At 50.8% G+C, this 21,353-nt stretch overlaps 9 protein-coding genes across 9 annotated transcripts; 6 read left to right on the forward strand and 3 right to left on the reverse strand.

The window, feature by feature from the left end:
- Positions 1–210: 210 nt before the first annotated feature.
- On the reverse strand, positions 211–1,512 carry M430DRAFT_68202 (hypothetical protein). The gene is made up of 3 exons (XM_024869336.1): positions 1,365–1,512; positions 490–1,301; positions 211–437 (listed from the first exon to the last, which is right to left on the reverse strand). Exons 1-3 carry the CDS (start codon positions 1,405–1,407, stop codon positions 300–302), a joined length of 993 nt encoding a protein of 330 aa, XP_024719050.1. The 5' UTR covers positions 1,408–1,512; the 3' UTR covers positions 211–299.
- A 2,249-nt stretch (positions 1,513–3,761) lies between these two features.
- On the forward strand, positions 3,762–4,989 carry M430DRAFT_36229 (hypothetical protein). Its single transcript, XM_024866893.1, has 3 exons — positions 3,762–4,310; positions 4,358–4,417; positions 4,478–4,989. Exons 1-3 carry the CDS (start codon positions 4,256–4,258, stop codon positions 4,651–4,653), a joined length of 291 nt encoding a protein of 96 aa, XP_024719051.1. The 5' UTR covers positions 3,762–4,255; the 3' UTR covers positions 4,654–4,989.
- Positions 4,990–5,291: 302 nt separating this feature from the next.
- M430DRAFT_52247 (hypothetical protein) lies at positions 5,292–6,456 on the forward strand (the record flags this gene model as incomplete). Its single annotated transcript, XM_024868287.1, has 3 exons — positions 5,292–5,543; positions 5,627–5,917; positions 6,013–6,456. 3 exons carry the CDS (start codon positions 5,292–5,294, stop codon positions 6,454–6,456), a joined length of 987 nt encoding a protein of 328 aa, XP_024719052.1.
- Positions 6,457–8,264: 1,808 nt separating this feature from the next.
- On the forward strand, positions 8,265–10,500 carry M430DRAFT_105858 (hypothetical protein; the record flags this gene model as incomplete). The annotated part of the gene is made up of 3 exons (XM_024861036.1): positions 8,265–9,369; positions 9,422–10,274; positions 10,329–10,500. 3 exons carry the CDS (start codon positions 8,265–8,267, stop codon positions 10,498–10,500), a joined length of 2,130 nt encoding a protein of 709 aa, XP_024719053.1.
- A 735-nt stretch (positions 10,501–11,235) lies between these two features.
- On the reverse strand, positions 11,236–14,050 carry M430DRAFT_264396 (hypothetical protein). Its single transcript, XM_024865396.1, has 3 exons — positions 13,899–14,050; positions 11,543–13,797; positions 11,236–11,492 (listed from the first exon to the last, which is right to left on the reverse strand). Exons 2-3 carry the CDS (start codon positions 13,780–13,782, stop codon positions 11,351–11,353), a joined length of 2,382 nt encoding a protein of 793 aa, XP_024719054.1. The 5' UTR covers positions 13,783–13,797; positions 13,899–14,050; the 3' UTR covers positions 11,236–11,350.
- An 859-nt stretch (positions 14,051–14,909) lies between these two features.
- Positions 14,910–18,574, forward strand: M430DRAFT_29630 (hypothetical protein; the record flags this gene model as incomplete). The annotated part of the gene is made up of 3 exons (XM_024865889.1): positions 14,910–15,394; positions 15,464–15,657; positions 15,723–18,574. The coding sequence occupies 3 exons, from the start codon at positions 14,910–14,912 to the stop codon at positions 18,572–18,574; spliced, it is 3,531 nt and encodes a 1,176-aa protein (XP_024719055.1).
- A 354-nt stretch (positions 18,575–18,928) lies between these two features.
- M430DRAFT_106428 (hypothetical protein) lies at positions 18,929–19,432 on the reverse strand (the record flags this gene model as incomplete). The annotated part of the gene is made up of 1 exon (XM_024861081.1): positions 18,929–19,432. The coding sequence occupies one exon, from the start codon at positions 19,430–19,432 to the stop codon at positions 18,929–18,931; it is 504 nt and encodes a 167-aa protein (XP_024719056.1).
- Positions 19,433–20,226: 794 nt separating this feature from the next.
- On the forward strand, positions 20,227–20,654 carry M430DRAFT_264420 (hypothetical protein). Its single transcript, XM_024865397.1, has one exon. The coding sequence runs from the start codon at positions 20,398–20,400 to the stop codon at positions 20,623–20,625; it is 228 nt and encodes a 75-aa protein (XP_024719057.1). The 5' UTR covers positions 20,227–20,397; the 3' UTR covers positions 20,626–20,654.
- Positions 20,655–21,121: 467 nt separating this feature from the next.
- M430DRAFT_106177 (hypothetical protein) lies at positions 21,122–21,322 on the forward strand (the record flags this gene model as incomplete). The annotated part of the gene is made up of 1 exon (XM_024861062.1): positions 21,122–21,322. A coding segment is annotated over one exon (201 nt), but the record flags the coding sequence as incomplete, so codon positions are not given.
- Positions 21,323–21,353: the final 31 nt, after the last annotated feature.

Raw genomic sequence — 21,353 nt, forward strand, 5'->3', positions numbered from 1 at the left:
GGGGGGGGGGAAGGGGGGACTATAATGATCACTAATATTGGCCCATCAAGAATGCGAGCAAGAATGCGAGGTGGGAAAAGCGCAATATAAATGGTGATATCCAGGGGGGGGTTAGATTTAGAAGTAATGAGAAAGTCCAATGCTGGTAGCTTACTTGCCCGTCCACTACAACATAGTGACTGACCAACGAACGTCGTTGACAAGGTGAAACACTTGAGCATCATGATAACATTATCCAAGCCTACTTCTAAACAGAGTAGAAAATACACCAGTTCCAGTTCCCTCATATCTAGATACAATCATAGCTTGCTCTCGGGCACAATAAGAGATGATGCCTGTTTCAGGGTCTCTTCGGCCTCTCGCTCAATTCTCTTGCATAACTCGTCACACGTGGGGATATCATGGATAAGTCCGATAACCTGTCCAGCAGTCCAGACCTATAAATGGTTCAGTACACGAATGGTAAACAAGACGAAGAGTGATGCTTACCCCGTATTCAGGATCGCCGTTGATAAATACTTCTCTTCCTCTCTTGCCACTGACAAACGGCGCAACTTCCTCGAATTTCCCGGTCGTGCTCTCCCGTTCAATTTTCACGGCTTCGTTGGTCACCTTATTCTTATACAGACGGCTCGTGTTCTTCCATCTCCGGAGCACAAGCTGAGTATCCGTCTCCTGCGCCTTGACGATCTCCTTCTTGATATTTAGATGGATGGGCGCTTCGACTGTGCACATAAATCTGGTTCCCATGTTGATACCCTCGGCTCCAAGGGACAGGGCTGCAGCAAGCCCCTGGCCATCTGCGAAGCCTCCAGAGGCAATGAACGGAACTTTCAGGGTTTGCCGAGCCCGACTGAGAAGGATGAAGTTCGTGATATCCGTCTCTCCGACATGGCCCGCACACTCAAAGCCGTCGATACTCAGGAAATCTACGCCAAGCTTTATGGCACTCTGAGCGTGCTTGATGGTGGTGCATTTGTGGAGGATAATAGTGTTGGCAGCCTTCAATTGCTTGATGACCGGGCCGGGACTGTTTCCCGCCGTCTCGACAATCCGAATTCCCTCGTCGATAACCACTTGTGCGTATGCGCCGTAGTCCGGTGGGTTTATGGCAGGGAGAAGAGTGATGTTGACGCCAAACGGCTTGTTGGTCATGGCCTTGCATCTTCGGATTTCCTTTCGTAGATCTTCTGGCGTAGGTTGCGTGAGCGCCGTGAGAATGCCGAGTCCACCAGCGTTACTGACAGCAGATGCAAGCTCTGCGTAGCCTACCCATTGCATTCCACCTTGAACGATGGGCACTGTTGGCAGAGGGAGTCAGCATGCTTTTCACCTATAGCCTGGCAGATGAGGGGTGGACTTGCCCTTGATGCCCAGGGTTCTGGTGAGTTTTGTACTGAACGGCATATTTCCGGACCGTATCACCAAGGAAAAACAGGGGCTATTAAAGGGTCAAGAGAGATAGAAGATCGCGAAAGAAGAAAGACGTTTATATTCTATGATTCTCTTGTGTATATATAGCTCGTGAACGAGGTAAGCTTCCCCTTCCCCACGCACGATTGTACCGAGGCATGGTCGTTACCGAGGATTACTAATACACTACCCCAGGTACGTTAACTCCGCATAACCCGCACAGCTCAATTATTGCCGTAGGTAAGAGTCGAGTTTCCGGGCCTTGATTGCTCCTGTGGTCACGCTCGAAACGAGTCTATATATCTGTAGTAATCATAGGAGTTGGAGGATGAGAACTCGGTTGTCTAGAGCTTTACCTCGGGAATCAAGCTGACCGCGCGCCAATTGGCTGTGCTCATTCGCCTTGCAGCTGGGATGACGACTGAGGGCGCGAGGAATTTCTTGCATCGGGCGCTTGAAGCTTGAAGCTTGGACAGCAAACCAACCGCGCCGGGGAACATTGCTTCAATGGCCCGGTCCCTGGATGTTTCCGCTCTCCTCTGCCGTGCATATGTCATACCAGGCATTGCCAGAGGCTGGCAGCTTTGCAAGACCAGGGGGGCAGTAGGCAAGGCTATTTATTCACAAAGTTCTTGGGCAGCAATGGTCTCACGATGCGCTGGTCTCCCTTCCGAGCAAGGCTGCGTCTGACACACCTCGACGAGGCTGTCGAGGAAATAAATACTTGGCTTCCTGTCAACTTGCCACGAAGACCTTCTCGCCCTTCTAATGGCAAACCCGCTACCACCACTCGGGTGAGTGTCTCGAGGGTCGAGGCCTCATCTCGAGGTACCATGCCGCCCTCAGTGCAGGTGGCTTCCAGGCTCCATCCAGCTCTGCCTCCGAGACATTGAAGTCAGACCACCCGGCAAAGGCAGTCAGAGAGGAAGCCTGCAGTCCTCCCTCTTGCTCTTTGATCCATGGGGAAATAAATGGAGATATAAAAGGGCAGAAATGACCCGATTGGGGTCTACCCCAGCCAGCCGGAGTCTCTGTACGCGCATCCATCCTATACATAGGTACATTGGCGGGTCGGTGAATTTCCCTCCACACATATGTACGTATTTTGTACAGTTCTTTGCAGAGGTCGGTAATCGAGGACCAGAGGTCACGATAGGACTGTCCCAGCAGGACGAGATCCGAGTCGCAGGGCTGATCGATCTCATGTACCGTCTTGCTGTTTCTTCACAGCGCACACCGGTCATCAGTACCTGGGTTCCTCGAGTCAAGGATCTTCCCAGGTGACACTGACAGCTTGATCGCCGTATATCAATGTAGTAGCCACCCGTTCCTGCAGTGTATCTCGATCGAGGCAGTCTCGGCCAACCGCAGTGGCCGAGGGATACGGCAGTGCGAGGAGCAGATCATAGCTAGGTACCTGTCACCGGGACGTAGGGGGTACATCACCTGTCTAGAGGGTCTTAGAAGAAGCTTCTGTTACAGGAGCACAAAGATTTCGGGGACAACCTATTGCATCGTGGAGTGACAGAGGCTCAGACCCCGAGATCCAGACCGTCATGTATGACTGGCATCCGGAAACAGAAGACTCGGTATTCGGTGCCGTCTGGTGGCCATCCCTGTACACCACCAGGAGAGAGAGTTGGGGAATTCCGGGGACCTCTGAAGTTTGAGCGTTCCTCATCACCACGCGTTGCCGTCTTGCTCTCTGGCCTTACTCCGCACTCTGTGCTAGAGACTATCTTACCTAAGGTACCTTACATTCGTCCATGGCACATGACTAAGATCACTCACTAACACAAAAAAGCAAGCAGATCCTGTGCGATAAAGGGCTGTACACCAAACGGAGTGAAACTGCTTATTTATTGTTATTATTATTACTACTTGACCTGTGTACACCAAGAGCGAGGACAAAAGGTACACATGACAAAGGGCATTACGGAGACTCCAGGTATTATCACCTAGTACCTTACCTTACCTGTCTATTCTATTTGCTATCGTATCGCTATTTATCGGTACCTCACCTCATTACAACGGCCTATGCTTCTTGCCTACAGTACCTACCCATCTCCCTACGCACCTGGTTTTGCCCGCATGCAGCTCTGGCTCTTTGCGAGGTTTGGGTACCTTATGTACTGTATTTGTCTATTTATATCCGTTTTTAGATTTCTCCCTTTTTATTCATTCATTATTTCTTTATCGCCCAACAACAACCAGGCCTCGACCCGCCTTTTCCCCTTTCCCTATCATTGCCATCCGCCCTTCTCTCCTCCCCACGTTAGCTTTTGCTCAGCGTCTGCCCAACACCCCCCCCCCCCCCCCCCCCCACCCATCTACCTCTCCCCAATGCACCCCCCCAACGTCGTAAGGGTCTGTAGCGTTGGCTTTGCATCCTCACTAGCCCCTCTTGTCTCAAGCCTCATATTGCTTTTGTACCCCTTCCGCCGTCATTCGGTACGGTCGTACATGAGTTGTCCTATGCATCGATGGAGACAGCACACATTCAGGCCCTCCCTTTACGGATGATCGACATTACTTCTTCGACTGCATTTCTCCATCAGATGCATCATGCCGAAACAGTCTTGGGCTTAGCTGCCGTGTTGCATTGGTTGCAAACGACGCAAATTTTTTCTATCTATTCTCTTGAAGTCAGACTGCCACCTCACCGTGTCCTCGATCTTGTCCTGTCCCGAGTCGATCACCTATAAGAACCCCATCAAGCAGACGATTCCTGCAAAGCATAACGCCGTATCCGCTACCCGCTCCTCTACTGTTCTCCCCACCACCACCGGCTCTACTTAAGCCTCTCGACCTCACCATTCTAGCTCGGAAGACCGCCATCATCATGTCTTATTCTAGCTTTAGCTCCGGTGCTGCAACCTGGCAGGAGAGGCTCGAAGGTAGGTCAGCTATACTCATCTCAACGACCTCTGCTCATGGCAATTAGAAAAGTGCCGCGAAGCACAGATCCACCCTCCAGTCTTCCAAATTGTCTCTGACAGGCGTGGTATGCTTCGATATCCCCTGGGTAGTAGACTGATGTCCATTGACTAATTGGCGTTGAAAGGCGGGCGTACGGCGTGGTCCAGCACTGTTACCGTTCAAGGGCAGCATATCTCGGCTCGATTCTGGTATGACGGACAGTACGTCAACAATGCGAAGGAGGACGCCGCTGAGGTGGCATTAAAGCATCTGAATGGCTCAACTCCCAGTTCTCCTTCACAGAGTAGAACCGGATGGTAGTGCCATCATGGGTTGCAGCCTCGTGAACGACGAAGCCAGCATTGACTCGGTCAATTTGCCTGTAGGATATGAAGGTTTTAAAGGGTTGCCATACGGTATGGCAAGGCATGGATTGGCGCAAAACAAGTGGCTTCTGGCGTCAGGTATTGCTTATGGTATCACAGGACGGCGAGGGCGCTGGGGCTTGTCAGAATATGTTTGGATATGTTCAATTTCTGGGGGTAGAATCGAAAGGCTTAGACTCGATCATCTACTGTTTCCAACAAACCTTGAGCTTCTTGGTACATAGTTTCAACAAAACAAGCCCCGTACGATGCTTCGTTGATACGCAGGCCATCGTGTTTTTGTTCCGACGAGGCTATAGCAAACGTGGAGACAAGTAAAGGGAAGGATACAGACCTCGAAAGTACCTATAGTTGAAGGTCGTACAAGGATCCCGATATCCCGGCTACTATCCCCGATCTACAAGTCTAAAAGGCCACCCCCATACCTTACCTTACTCTTACAAGAAAGTCCTACCCTCTCCGAGGAACCTAGCGACAGCCTCGTCACGTGCGCAAAATACGGCTACTGTAGCGAATTTCGAACTTCCATCAGCTCTAGCGAAGGAGAGTAACATATTTTCAACACCACCCATCATGCCTCCACGACTGATCTTCTTTCGTGCGTGCCGGTCGCTGGCGGTACGCACACGGTCTTCAATTACCCCGAGCCAGCCCAGGATCCTCCAAGTGGCATCGCGCAGAGGCTTCGCGGACGAGAAAAGCCCCAAACCCGCGACTGGCCCCAACCAAGATGTTCTCGGAAGTGTGAGCCAGGAGGCGGCAGATGTGGGCAAGGTCACGGGGGAGGAAGAACCTGATCTTAGTCAGGGAACACCGGTGCAAGAAGTATGGTTTCACTGTGCTGTCGTGAAGATGGAGGCTCATGACATCAGCCCGCCTCAAAAAGACCATCTACTGACGAACTCTAGATTCTCAAACGCGACCAAGAAGGTCAAGAGAAAGCCCCGGAAGTGATCAAGGAAGAGATGGACAAAAAGGTGGCAGACCCAACCTCTATCGCGAACCACGTTGCTTTAAGACAAATGGAGAACATCGCAGCAGGAGGCGAACTCTCAGATACTGTGGAGCTTGGCCACAAGTATGAGTTACCTGATCTACCATTACCGCCGGATGGTAACCTGAAATACCGATACGATCCAGTTGTTTCCCAAGTCACGAATTTGTTGATGAAAGATGGCAAGAAGAGCGTTGCCCAAAGGGTAGGCTCGTCAGTTCTATTTCGTTTCCTCCCGCGTTGCATTGCTGCGTAGAGGCTACCTTGAAAGTCATACATTAACGGTTCTTTCTGCCTTAGAATATGTCCTACATCCTGAACTACCTCCGAACCGCCCCTCCGCCGAGTACTAATCCTGCCCGGCCTCTCGTCCCTGGTTCACCTCCCGCCTCACATCTTCCTCTAAACCCAGCACTATACCTTACAGTTGCAGTCGACTCGGTCGCACCACTCCTGCGCATCAGAGCTTTGAAAGGTGCAGCAGGAGGTGGAAACTCTTTACAGATACCTGTTCCTCTCGGATTAAGGCAACGGAGACGGCAGGCATTTCAGTGGATTCTAGATGCGGCGAACAAAAAGAAGTCTCGAGGCAGTGGAAAAGGGCAGTTTGCGCAAAGGGTTGCAGAGGAGCTGATTAGTGTTGTGGAAGGGAGAAGTACCGCTTGGGATCGGAGAAACCTGGTCCATAGAGCAGGAACGACTGCTCGGGCGAATCTGAATTATAGGGTTCATAGGAAGAAGTGATCTTGGTCTAGACGCTGTTCTACTGTATAATACTGTATTCGATCATATATTCATATGACAACCGGTCCTCGGCTGATTCCGGGATACCTTGCGCCTGTCCTGCGGCCTCTCAAATGGTGTTGTGCGATGTTCAGCTTTTGAAGTTCTGGGAAGTGATGGGTTGGTAAGACAGTCATAGGTAATTGGACAAAGATAGGGATGCTAGCAAAGTCGTTCGGGTAGACAGCTTGGCTGACATGCACGTCAGCTCCGCCTTTTCAATGTCCAGCGATACTTATCGGAGCACGTGCTTTCGGGATTGGAGATTTCGAGGGGCTGAGTCCACGCGGTGAAGCGTGCATGTTCCCTCCCGGCCGGGCTCAGTGTTCATCTGGGAGTGGAAGTGCCAGGGCGGAGAGGGCTACAATCAAGACGTGTAAGGTGTGTATTGTATGGAGCGTCTGCGCGGATACACCATCTAGGTGCCAACTGCCAAGAGAACTCTTCCCGCGGGGGGTTTCGGGGAGGTTGGAGGGTTAAGACACGCGTTGCAGGGTCTGGTGCGCGGTGGGCTTTCCTAGAGCCTTGGTCAAGGTGTGAGTGATGTGATTTCACGGAGTATTAACCACGATCTTGCGCTCTTGGCTATGCCATGGGGCCTTGGCAAGGGCAGGTAAGGGTCTTCATGTTTTGCTCGTGAGACACGGTCCAGACCAAGATTGTTGGACGACGACGACGAGGCATATAGGTTCGGCAGGGAGGTCGCATGTGCTTGATTGACTGATCTCTCTCTCTCTCTCTCTCTTCTAATCAAGAGCTGGAGAGGGGATGAATATCTATGCGGTCATGGTCGTGAGCAGCAAGAGACTATACATCGGGCCAGGCCGTCAGCCTTCCCCGCCAACGGACTATCCCCAAACGAGCCAATCAACACGTGCGTTCGGCACAGGGGGAGCTCCCATCTCTCTAAGGCATAACTAAACCGTCTGCTCATTCTCCGTAAAACCCTCAAATAACAAGAATTCCTCTTCTTCCGTCCATCCTCCAACTGCCAACTATCGGCTATCTTTCTCAGCCTTCCAGTCTCTCGTTCTTGCGTTCTTGCCATCTTCCAAAACTTTTCAACACGCCTGAACTTACACCTGCCAGCTCGTCCGTTTCTTCATGAATCCCTCCTCGGCCTCCCGACCATCTCTCTCGTTCCAACTCCTGCAGCGCGGTCCTCTTCAGCCCGGCAAAGACAAAGAATCACGGCGGCAGCAGCACGCGTCATATTGGCAGTGACTGGCAACTTCACTGAGCGCAACCAGCATACCTACACGTACATACGGAGGGATACCTCGACGCCCGCCAGATCCCTGGCTCGCAGGACTCTCTCGCGCGCCCTGAGACCATCTAACCCGACTCGGCTCGAATCTTCATCTTCCCTCTTCCTTCTTTGCCCTCGACCTTACCTGTCCTTCCTGCAGTTCCAGACACGACGTCACCCTTGCTGGCGTTGCGCAGATTCGAGAGGAAGGCACTACCATTTAACACAGTACTGACCTGCTTGACCATAGCATGGCTACAGCATGATCTGAGCGCGACTTCGAACCGTACACTTCTACCACAATGCGGGATCTTGGTTTTGTTTGGCAAACCCGAAAGCTCATTGACCGATAACGCCTGGTCCGGTTAGAGCCTTTGCTCCTCTTGCCTCCCGTTTCATCCTACCCAGCAAAAAATCTGGTCTCGCCATCGCCAGAGCCGCAATGTCCCAGAAACCTACGAACGAAGATCGTCCCGGACGTAAGGGATTTGCAGTTGCCGCTCCAATGGCCAGCCCGCACATGTCTTTGGAGGCCATACTGGAGGAGGAGCGAAGAGAGGTTTTAGCACTGTTGGAAGCGACCAGAGCAACCCCAAGGCAGCGATCCAGAGGCTCTTCGGCCTCTGCAGCATCAGGACAAGCACTTCCCCCCCGGGCGAACCCTCGATCTCCGGTGAAAAGCATGCTCGACATTGAAGATGATTGGAGCCCCTGGCATTCTCCGATGCGTGGAATAAACGGCGGGATTACGAGTTCACGGCCTTCGGCACCCATTCGCAGTATGCTCGACGTGAGCGGTTCACAACCAGCGGCAGTGGCATCGATAAGGAGTAGGCAGGCGTCACCAATGTCAGCAAATCACAGAGCAGCTATAGCGCCGAACACGCAACACAGAAGTCTATCCGATGCGGCCTCCCGTCCAGCAGCGAATTTCGGTCCAAGGGCACGGGGTTTGAACCCTGCGTCCGCGTATCAGTTTTCTGGATTTTTGTTAAACAACCCTGGAGATCCCGTTGTGCCCAAGCCTAACACTCAAGCTGGAAAGAAGAAGATCTCTCCGAAGGCGATGGCGGAGGCAATGAGAGGAGAACTGAGTTCTTTCGTAGCCCGTGACAGAGAAAAGAGGCACTCCATTGCAGGCACGGAAATCAGCAGCACCGCAAATTCCAAATCGCCACAGAACCGTCTAGTGCGGCGTTCCAGTTCTCCCCTGTCGAGAATGCTAAATTCGGACTCAAGCAGATTTGTACTGAATGATGGCAGAGTCATCGATATGACCAGCGCCTATCAACGTTTATCGGATGCAAAACTTGCTCTATCAGCGGGTGATCTTTCATCCCTGCCTGAGAAAACTCGACGGCGGCGAACAGACAGTGCAAATGCCATTGGCCTGCAGGGTGCTAGGCTGGAGCAGGATCACACTCCGCCTGAGGGAGAAGATGCCATGGTGGATAGTAGTGATGGTGAGGACCGAAGCTCAGATGATGAGCGGCAGCGAGGAAGAAGGAAGGAAGGAAGAGATACTGACGTCGACGCTGCCGATGCTGAGAGCAAGACCGTCGGCACGGATCAAGCAAAGGACTTAAGGTCGGCCTTGATCCTGACGACCACACCTGAAACGGACCGTACGTATGATAATGGCAAGTGGAGACATTTTTCAGCTGATAATTGCTTCAGATCAGGGGCTTCCTGCTCAAAGAATCGAGAAATACAAAGTTCGTTCTCTATTGGAGCCCGAGATTACAATTACGGGACCTCCAGGAGACAAGCTGAAATCATCCAAACCTGGAGTCCATCCTATCACAAGCTTTGATGAGGGGGCTTCTGATCTTAATACACTAGTAGATTCAGATGCCGAAGCTGATCTTACAGATATCAAACGTGCCCAAAAGCTTTCAGTCAACATGACCTCTATCGTATCTACCCCAGCCACTAGCCGCTCCGTGAGGACCATTTACCGCGGCGATTTTGCAAAAATGCAACAAGAAGCCCGCGATAATCAACGTAGAGTCAGGAAATATCTGGTAGCAACAGATCTCAGCGATGAGGCTGCCCATGCTTTGGAATGGACAGTTGGAACTGTCCTGCGCGATGGGGATACTCTACTTGCTATCTACTGCGTTGATGAGGAGCTTGGGATTGTCCCTAACGAAGCAAGCGGGGACGATTCCCAACTTAAAGAGCAGGCTGCCGCGATCGCAGCGTCAGCAAGACCCCTTAACACTACACCCGTGCTTGCTCCAGCCCTAACATCAACTCCGTCATGTGCTGGCTTCAGATTGGAATCTCATAGTACCAGTACGAGCCCACAGGGGAGGGAAAGAGACAAGGCTGAACAGGAGCGCCACAGAGCTGTACAGGACATCACCGATAGAGTGTCGAGATTGCTAAGGAAGACCAAGCTGCAGGTCAAGGTTGTGATTGAGGTCATACATTGCAAGAGCCCGAAGCATTTGATAACAGAGGTCATCGATTATATTAGCCCTACCCTAGTGATTCTAGGGAGCAGGGGACGGAGTGCTCTCAAAGGGTTAGTTGTTCTCTTTCTCACACATGTGAGCTTCGGACTAACAGCAAATTCCAGCGTCATTCTAGGCTCCTTCTCCAATTATCTTGTCACCAAATCCTCAGTTCCTGTCATGGTAGCCCGCAAACGTCTCCGCAAGCACAGCAAGTACAAGCGCCCCTCAATCAGATTGGCCAACAATCTTGAAAACCCGGCTGTGAGGAGTCTGGCATCCGCCAAGATTGACTGATGTATGGATCTTCTTTGCTTGCTGGGGGATGCGTGCTATGCTGAAGACTTCATGAAACTCCGAAGGAGATGAAGAGAAAGAGAGCATAGAGTCCTTCATCTTCTTTATATCTTTATTTATACGCTGAAATAAGACGTGCTAATGGGAAGGAAAACTGGTTGATCAACATGGAATAGTGGCTCTGACGGAATGGCGTTGCTGGAAATTTGAAATTCGGTTGCATCTGCTTGTGGATGGATCACTATGGTAGGACGGGAGTATTGTGAAGGGATAGCGGCAGACTTGCTTTGGCGTCCATGGATTAATATAGAAATGAATACCGCTCTTACCTTTCCTCATTTCTCAAATCTGTATTTCTTACCTTCCATCTTATGTAGTCACTAATATTTTAAAATCACCAAGAGGGACCAGCTTATTATAGTTTGCAATGTTTTTGTATTGAGTGTGTATGCCACAGCCCCATGAGCGAAGAACCAGGCAGGTGTAGCAGCAAATGCAACCGCAAAGCCAGCCCTAGGCTCCGAAGCAAAGCAATACATCAAAATAATGTGCCGCTGGTTCACTCCATCGTGAACCATGAGAAAGCCGACGAGGCCGCCTCGGCAAAGCCGCACAAATAGTCTATGAGTACAGTCGTCCAGATAAAAGGAAACAGAAACGGGATCATAAAAGCAGGGGGAAGTCGTCGAAGGCGAAAATCGAAATTGTGCCACGCCAAGGAAGAGAACCGAGAGTGCGCAAAACTTTTCCGTGCCCGAGCCAGCTGCTGATTGACAATACGTGAAATGTGCATGATGATAAAGAGGTCATTAAGGGGTATTCTTGTGCAGGTGTCGAAGAGATGGGGCAATCAAGCCTTCTCTTCAGTCTTCTCGCCCTCCTTTGCATCACTGGTAGCCTCCTCGCCCTCACCGCCCTTGTTCTTTACGTACTCGTCGTAGACGGTAAGAGCTTCATCAACCTTCGCCCGAAGAGCAGACTCATCCTCGATGCTGTGACAGTTAGTAAAAATCACCTCACAAGCCACGGAGTGAATACTTACAGGTTCACCAACTCCGAATTATCCATCTCCAGAAGCATACCGGTGATCTTGCCTGCCAATTCTGGTTGCATAACCTGAATCTTAGGGAACAAAGCTTCTCCGAGGAGCTGCTTCTGTTGCTGTGGGCCAACTGTTGCGAGCTGCGACTGTAGGAGACTAACACCAGTAATGCCCTCTGGACCAGCTGGCATACCAGGAATCTGAGGAGGCATGCCACGACCGGCTTGTGGAGGGAAGCCACCTGGGTATTGACCTGGACGGCCACCCTGAGCACCGCGACCCGGCAAGCCACCTTGTCTAGCACCTTGAGGGAAGCCAGGAATTCCTTGTTGGCCAAGACCAGCCATGTTGGGTGGCATACCAGGCAGACCTTGCATAGGTCCACGTGCGCCCGGGCCACCACGACCGCCGGCTAGAGCAGCAGCGGCCTGAGCTTGCTGCATGGCAGCCAAGAACTGTGGGTTGCCCTGTTGAGCATAGGGAGTCCCAGCAGGGAATTGACCGGGAAGGCCGTACATGTTTGGAGGAAGCTGTTGAGGACCCGGGACGCCGCGACCACCTTGGGGAGGGAAACCGCCAGGATATTGGCCAGGACGTCCAGCTTGAGCACCTGGGATGGGCATACCAGCTTGGGGAGGGAATGGCATACCACGTCCGCCAGCTTGTGGGATAAATCCAGGCTGTTGGCCAGGTGGGTAGAACATGGGCGCTTGCATGTACTGTTGTGGCATACCGGCGGCGGCGGCGGCTTGTTGCATACGGATCTGGTTTCGGGCTTGAATGCTTGCCTCCAACTGGCTCTTGCGAACATCTTTGCGCTGAGCGAGGGCAACATAGAGTGGCTTGCCGTTGACCATACGCTGGTTCATCTCGGCAACAGCCTTGGTGGCCTCATCAGGGTTATTGAAGCAAACGAAGCCAAATCCCTTGCTCTTGCCCAATGGGCGCTTCTCTGGCTTTGGCGCAGCGGCCTTCTTCTCAGTCTCCTCTTCGGCCTCGGTCTCGCCCTCCTTCTTGTTTTCCTTGTTCTTCTCTTCGTCCTTCTTTTCCTTCTTTTCCTTCTCTTCCGCCTCGGCGGTTTCGGCAGGGGTATCGCGCATGACCTTCGCTGAGGTGATAGCGCCGTAAGGTGCAAAGAGCTCACGAAGCTTCTCGTCATCAATATCATCCTCGAGGTTCTTCACGTAGAGGTTGACACCCTGGTACTTAGATGCCTTCTCGATACGAGCAGCCTCGTAAGACTTGCGAAGTTCCTCTTCACGCTCGTGCTTCTTTTGCGCACGACCGACGTAAAGATCCTGGCCCTTGAAATCCTTTCCGTTGAGTGCTTCAACAGCAGCCGCAGCATGTTCATGGTTGACGAAGTTAACAAAGCCAAAACCACGGCTCTTGCCAGTCTCTTGATCCCGAGCAAGTGATGCAGATGTAACTTCACCATACTTCTCGAACAATTCTCGGAACTCGTCGTCAGTGACCTCGGTGGGGATGTTCTTGACGTAGATGTTGGTGAAGTTGGCCTTCATTTCCTCAAATTTACTCTGACGATCCTTCTTGGGAATGTGATGACCAACGAAGACCTTCTTCTCGTTCAAAAGCATACCGTTGACGTGCTTGATAGCCTGGTTGGCAGCCTCATCGGTTTCATAATGAACGAATCCATATCCCTTAGAGGCACCAGACTCATCCTGAGCGACCTTGCAGCTCAGAATGTTACCAAAAGCGGCGAAAGTATCATGAAGAGCTTTGTTATCGATGGCCACGTCCAGGTTCTTGATGAAAACATTGCCTTGACCGGTCTTACGCAGAGCTGGGTCGCGTTGAGACCACATGATGCGGCAAGGGCGGCCCTTGATGAGAGTGTAGTTGAGCTCCTCCAAAGCCTTCTCGCCGTCAAGGGTAGTGTTGTAGTTGACGTAGGCGTATCCGAGCGATCGACGAGTGACGGCATCACGGCAGACACGGATAGATGCGACAGAGCCGATTTGAGAGAAGAGCTCGAAAAGCATAGCCTCAGTGACAGAGGGGTCAAGCTCACCAACGTAGAGCGAGGCGGAAGCCTGGGGGTGGGGAGCAGTAGAGCTTGGAGTTGGTGCGGCGGTCTCAGTGTCCTCAGATTGGGTATTGGAGACATCGGTGTTGATGGCAGGAGCGCCGTTTGCCTCGCCTCCATTCAAGGAAGCATTGCTCAGGTCAGTGGCGAGCTGGTCAACGGACGGGTTTGCGGTAGCAGCGGCAGACATCTTGAGAATATGATACTGTGAACAGCGTGTCAGCAGACTTTGCGCGCCAAATGTAGCTCTGGGAGGCAAGATGCAAAGGGATGTGGCGACGCGCGGGAGGAAAAATCTCGGCTCACCTTATTACGTCGAGATGCCCTGGGTTGATGATGGTTTGGAGATCAGGCAGGAAGTGCTGCTAAAAAGCTGGACAAGACAGGACCTGCAAGAATGTGCGGAAGATCGTAACAGAGTCGCGGCACAAGGAAGAGATGGTGGAAGGTGTGGGGGATGAGGGAAGGTGAAGATTGAGGTTGAGGCGGTCGAAGAAGATCGATCGCGAAACTGGGGTTTTTTGGGATTTTTAAATTTTTTTGGGCCTCTTTTAGAGATTTTCTGAAAGACAAAGGTGACGAAGGGGAAAAGCACGAAAGGATCGTACTTGGTCCGCTGTCGAGGATGTGGATTGATTGTGATGATGGGGGGGATGGGGGAAGGAAGATCGACGGAGGTCAGAAAACACAAAAATATAATATCACGGCGCTCGCGACGCAGAAAAAGGCGCTTAGCTTAGCCTACTGTACCTTTGCCGAGAGAATTTCCTTTAAAATCCGCGTTTTCTGCTGGCCGGGCGCTCGCTTAGCTAGCCCTTTGCGGCTAGAGGTCACACGTGAGAGTGGGCACGTGAGCACCGGAAGAGAATAGCAGCCTGAGGTTATCAGGGTGGCAAGGCCATCATCCGAGGCTCTGTATTGCGGCCTCACTGATCAGGCACCACATCGCTGCCCCACGGCAAGGGCGACGAACATCATCGAAAGGCTGCCATTCCACTCCGTCGTCTGTCTATCTTACCTATCCTCCCTTTCATAATCTACCTACGCATCCTGCACAGCAGCCTTTGACACTGTACAGCAACCCATCAGAGGGCGTTCCCTTTTCTTTCCTTTTCTCTCCTTTCCTTTCCTCCTCCTCCTTCCACCTTTCCACAAAGATCTCTTGGAGGTTGTCTCTTGTTCCGCCTCTATCTAGGTATCTTACCTACCTAGCTATCTAGGCTCTCGGCCCAGTCCCTGCGCTGTCCGGCATGTTTACTCACACATAAATCACTCTCATAGGTGACGGCGGCGAACAGTGCAGGTGCATCCCTCAACATGTTCCAGACTTTCAGCGGTAGTTCTCGTCGTCCTCGCCAGGTCAACCTTTCCGGCCAGAATCTCAATCCTTTTGCTGCAAGCTCGTGGACCCCCTCCGCTTCGGGCACCCAGAAAACCCTTGCACATGCTCAGCAGGAGAGGCAACAACGGCAGCAAGAACGAGAGCGGCTGAACGCCACCAAACGAATCCAGAGAGTATGGAGAGGCCACAAAGTGAGGCAAGCAGTGGCAGACTCAAGGAGGAAGGCTTGGGATGATGCGGAAGCTGCTGGTATTGATGTCGATGGAACGGGCTCGTGGCTGGTTCAGCAAACACAGCTCCTGGTGGCATTCTTTAGTCCACGACGACAAGACGACGTCAGTAGATTGATAGCTCTCAGTCAAAGGATATCTGCAGCCGGCCATCAATCTTTTCTGGCTCGTCATGATATCCAGCCGCAGATTTCTCGACTGTCAAAAGTCACACTTGATGCTCTCCAATTGTAAGTCGAACTCTACACGCTCTATTTCACCTAGACCCTCCTAGATGGCATGACTGACGACTTGTACAGCTTTCTGCCCGAGTGCTCGAGCCCATTGCTGCAGTTGTTAATAGCAATAATTGATCAACGTCCACACGCCTTCCCTACAATATCTCGCGCGTACTACAACTACCTATCAGCCCTTTTCACTACCAATAAGTCCGGGAATCTAGATAGAGACCTCATATTAACTGCAATAAAGGTTCCTTTAGTGGAGCAAAGCCGTAAGTACTTCTTATCTCTATTTAGGTTTGCCACCGAATTTGTACATGAAGCTGACAAGTCCAAGGTGAGATCGTCCTCAACGCATACGGCGCCTTCGCTGTGCAATTCTTGACGATCCCTGACCTGAAAGGCTTACTAGGCCGTCTGGATGAGTTAGCGGCCATCATAAATGTCGGTCTCCTTTCTGAAGCATTGGTTCACGAGTTTTCATCTGGCTCAGCAAACCACGTCTCGCCCGATAATCGATTATGGCTTCTAGCTCATTTCATAGCACTGCATCGTCTTCAGCAGCGGAGTGATCAAGAGCCCACATTTCTTCGAGCACTATCCCTACAGTTATCAAGTTCATCGGGCGAGATTGTTGGCCGGATAGATTCAGCCGATCCCGAGTCTTTACAAGAATCTGCCGACGACGAAAACGCTCAGGCCACTGTCCCGCCACCACTACCCTCTTTCATTAGGGATGAGCTCACATCACTAGTCAACCAAGCTAGCATTACTGGTTTGCTAACTAAATTCAATATTGACTACGCCAAAGCTTCTGTAGCTGGGGAGGAAGATGCCAGTCTACTCGCAAGTTATGCGTTGACTCTTCTTAGAATCTTCCCGCGTCGTGGTGACGAGATCCGAATGTGGCTCTATCTAGGATCAATGACTACTTCGTCTGGCGTCCTAGTGCCGGCTTTAAAGTTCTTCTGGCAAGCTGTGAGTTTGACCAGAACATTCTCTGTCATAACAGAGGATTCGAAGGCTGCTTTGTCGATACTTCGGTCACAGATTGTCACATCAAGTAATATTTCTGATGACCGAGAATGGCGAACAATTCTCTTGTTTCTGGAACTGTATACTTTTGTCCTCAGATTTACCGACGATGAAGAGTTTTTGAGTGGTAGCGCTCCAAATCTTGGCCAAGGGAACGCACCAATATCTCGAATCCGTGCAAGTGCTCTTCCTCTCGAAGACGTGAAACGATTAACACTCTTTCTGAAAAATTTGGCTTTTACGACTTATTATAATGCCGGGGAATTATCCGATGAAGACCAGCAGATAAGCGAAGGGGGCCTAGGAACCTACTTTGGGACACATGTAGCTACGTCGAGATCCCAGTCCCATGACGCTGATATGGCAACGAAGCGCGCAACGCGACGCCCATTCGCTGGTATTGCAGGAATGACCTTCAAATATGTAAGAACTATAGTTACTGGTGTAATGCGGATGCTCTACGAGCGGGATTCGAGACGGCGATTCTTACCAAAAGATCACTGGCTGATGACATCGAGATTCGATATGGAGGGCTTCATCCCTGCTGTAGTTATGGAAGAAGAGAGACAGCACCAGGTCAGGGAGGAGGGCGACGACGAGGATGTCAACGACGAGGATGTCAACGACGACTTAGATGATGTGATGGGAGAGAGGAACCTTATTGGTATGGCCAGGCCGCGCCGTGCCCTACAGATCGAAAGCCTGAGAAGACAGCAACAAAAGGCAGCTCGAAAGAAAGTACTCGCCGCAGTGGGGCCGAGACTAGAAGTCCTGCAGAATATGCCATTCAGCATCCCTTTTGAGACCCGTGTGCAGATATTCCGGCAGTTTGTCCTCCTTGACCAAACTCGCAGGCGGGGCGGTAATGTGGATCCTGACAGGTGGCGCATGTCCGTGGTACAAAATGCTCTGATGACCCAGGGGCCAATGGCTTCAGGCCGTGAAGTTTTAGGCAGGCATCATGCTAAGATCAGGCGTGATCAGGTGTTCGAAGATGCTTATGATCAATTCTATGATCTAGGAGAAGATCTGAAGGAACCGATCCAGATTACATTTGTCGACAAGTTTGATACCGCCGAGGCCGGCATTGATGGCGGTGGAGTAACCAAGGAGTTCCTCACAAGTATCACAAACGAGGCATTCCGTTCAGAAGACGGTCCAAATCTCTTCGTGGCAAATGACCAGAATCTCCTCTACCCTAATCCATCAAGCCTGGATGAGAGGAAGGAACTGTTGAGACAAGCCGGTCTGACTGAATCCTCTTTGGAATGGCGAGAGAGTATCAAAGATCTGTTAAGACAGTACGAGTTTTTGGGCAGAATTGTGGGGAAATGTTTGTATGAGGGTATTCTCATTGACATCAGTTTTGCTGGCTTCTTCCTCTTGAAATGGGCTGCGTCAGGAGCTACTGCCTCAGAGTCTGGATACCGTGCTAATATCAACGATCTACGCGATCTTGATGAAAGTTTGTATCAGGGACTGTTGAAGCTCAAGAATTATCCTGGCAATGTGGAGGACTTCTCTCTAGACTTTACCATCACGGATACCATCTCACTACCTGGGGCACCTACGAAGACAATTACCAGGGAACTTATGCCTAATGGATCAAACATCCCTGTCACAAATGAAAACCGGCCTCTTTACGTATCATATGTCGCTCGGCATCGCCTACAAGTACAACCATATCAACAGACACAGGCATTTCTCAGAGGCGTTGGTGAAATCATTAAACCATCCTGGCTATCTATGTTCAACCAGTCTGAACTGCAGACTCTCATTGGTGGAGACTCATCGGAAATTGATGTTGAGGATTTGAGGAGGAACACGGCCTATGGTGGTGTGTACCAAATCGGCGATGACGGCCTTGAGCATCCCACGATCCAACATTTCTGGAAGGTTATGAAGGAACTGGATGATTCCGATCGGCGAAAGGTCTTAAAGTATGTGACCTCGACCCCGCGGGCGCCTCTTCTGGGCTTCTCGCAGCTGAATCCCAGATTTAGCATTCGAGACGCTGGCGGTGATCAGGAGCGGTTACCAAGTACAAGCACTTGCGTGAATTTGCTAAAACTTCCGAGGTATTCGACTGCGGCGATATTGCGGGACAAGCTATTATACGCCGTCAACTCTGGTGCAGGGTTTGATCTCAGTTAAGATCGAGTTGGCATTGGGCGCGGGCATATACAATGGCGTTACGGATTGTCGGGATGGGTTGCATGAGCGATGGAAGAGCAGGCTGGGCAATGCGTGACTGTAGATATAGATCAAAACAAGACATGATATGGCGCGACTGTACGGCTTCTTGCTCTTTACACCATCTATTTTCCGAGCGTTATCCTCTTCTTTTTAATCTCTATTGCAAGCGGTCGAATTGCCTTTGTATAGGCACTACTGCGCAAAGTTGCTCGTCAACTGAAATCCACTCAGGTCCCTCTACTAATGATTCCCCTCTTTGCTTACTTGACACCGCACAGCCTAAAGATACCCAGTATCTCGCATCTTGAACCGTCAAGCCGTCAGCTTCTTCGCGAGAAATATCGTTTCCGTCAAAGGGGTCTCATAGTAAGGCTCAATGACCTTGAACCCAAAATCCTCGTACAGTTTCCTGGCGCCGATCATATGAGGCAACGTATCCAACCTCATTTCCTCATACGCCAATTCCTCTGCCTCTTTCAAGACGGCATCGACAAGAGTCCTTCCAACACCCAACCCACGTGCTTGCGGTATGCAGTAGAGTCTCTTCATCTCGCAGATTTTCTCCTTGGCAGAAGCGGAGGGCAGAGGGCGCAAGGCCACACACCCGACTGCGACATTCTCTGTGTTGAATGCGAGAAGGATGGCGCCGGTTGGGCGAGAATAGAGACCAGGAAGGGATTCCAGTTCCTGGGCGAAGTTCTGGAAGGAGAGGGAGATCCCTAGCGACTCGGCGTAGGACGTGAAGAGTTCTCTGGTGGCCGTGAAGTCGGAAGGGGTCGTTGCAGGTTTGAGGTAAAATCCTGTGAGATTGCTCATATTGGCAGCTTTTTGGGTCTCCTTACTACTTGTGCATTATATTGCGGAGTTTTTCTTCAACAAAAGATGGCTCGGTTCGGAGAGGCTGTGCCCCTTTCCATGATAACTCAAGTTGAAATGGTTCTATTATTATAGCTGAGCAAATAAAGCTCAAATTTCAATTAAAGCAGAGCACTGCTCAGACGCATTATTATACCTGGATCCCACCTAGGTAGGTAGGTAGCCAGGAGAGGTGGTTTTGTCACGTGAAGTTAGTGCACGTGATCCGTGCTGTCGCCTAAGGCACCTTTTACCCCTGTACCTAAATTGCCGAAGTTGGATCGTCTCTTGCACACGCTGAACCTCAACGTCATTGATGCCCATCTTTCTACAGTATTGTAGCTGGGATTTTCCTATCCTGCATACCTCTATAGATTTACCTTTCTTTCGCTACAGACTGCCGAAAAGCGCAAGGACAATGACATAGCTACCAGCTTCCGATGCGCTCATATAACTACGGCTATACATTATCATCCCCTCTTTCTCATCACAGGCAGCAACGCCTTCAGAAAGCTCGTGTGCCAATATCTCCCTGCAACGCTAAGCTCAATGTTTACTCCGTACACACGAGTCTCTGTACCGGCGGAATGGGTGAGGCGAGGCTCGGGCCGTGACTGCACATACGCCAACCAAAACAAGGGTCTGGGCCGACAACATAGGATGTCGGTACGGACAAAAGCGCTCTTGGATATATACGTAGTATATATTGATTGTTCTGCTCTTATGACTCACCGGGAAGATTTGCGTTAATACGTACTATTTTGGTCGGATATACATTCGAAGTTTAAGGACTAATTTACCCCTATGTGCATAAAGCCTGATGCTGCAACTGCAGGGGTTTCGAATCACACACTTGTTCGGTCACATGGCCCTTATAAACACGCCGTTTTCTATCCGTTGTTCGGTGAAGCGCCGCAATAATACAAATGACTGCTTTATACGAGAGATTCTTTTCTGCTGAGCTCCACAATTTCGGTCACATGAAGTCTTCGGAAAATATGGCTTGCTCCATACCTATGCGTGAGCTGAATAATGGCGTCCGAATTCCCGCACTGGCTTTGGCACATTTGCGAAGGGAGGGGTATTGGGAATGGTACACGAAGCGGTTGTCTGCCCTTGAAGCTGGATGCAGGCATTTGGATTGTGCCTCGTAGTGAGTCCCTTTGAGAAGTCGGGCTCCCAAATCCAGCTCCTCATGAGAAGTTCAGCTATCTAAATGAAGATGAGGCTGGAATTGGACTTAGAGAATCCATCTCTAGAAACCCGGATGTCAAGAGGTCGGATATTTTTATCACCACCAAAGTATGGCCACATCTCTCGGAGCCGGAGGTTGTGGAATGGAGTTCGAATTATTAGGAAAGCTTGGAACTGATTATGTAGACTTCTTGTTGATCCACTGGCCATTCTCAGCGATGAAAACGGTCGGATAATAAAGTCAAACTTGGGCCCGATGGCAAAGACATGCTTACGAGCTGATATTCATTGCACCCTAATTAACTCATCAATAGTATATCATTAAATTGTCCCTGACAGATAATCCCGAACCAATCTGAAGTGCTCTTGGGAAACTTTACAAGGCCGGCAAGACCGAATCCATCAGAGTTCCAAACTGGACAGTTGCAGAACCGAAGATCCTATTGAAATGCGTAGATAGCTTGGGGCATTGAAAGAGGCAACGTTGTGTTACCTAAAAGTTCCAATAATGAACGGATCAAGAGCAGTTTTCGTTTGATTGATTCAAACGAAGAGGAACTCACAGCTGTGAATAATACTGCCGAAGGGCGGCATTATCGTTTCGTCAACCCGAAGGATATGCTTGGCTATGATGTATGGCCCGAAGAGTCGAGTTAGACACCATCGTTTGACGGTCTTCGCGATGCGG

The sequence above is a fragment of the Amorphotheca resinae genome, assembly GCF_003019875.1.
Source record: "Amorphotheca resinae ATCC 22711 unplaced genomic scaffold M430scaffold_9, whole genome shotgun sequence".
Taxonomy (NCBI): domain Eukaryota; kingdom Fungi; phylum Ascomycota; class Leotiomycetes; order Helotiales; family Amorphothecaceae; genus Amorphotheca; species Amorphotheca resinae.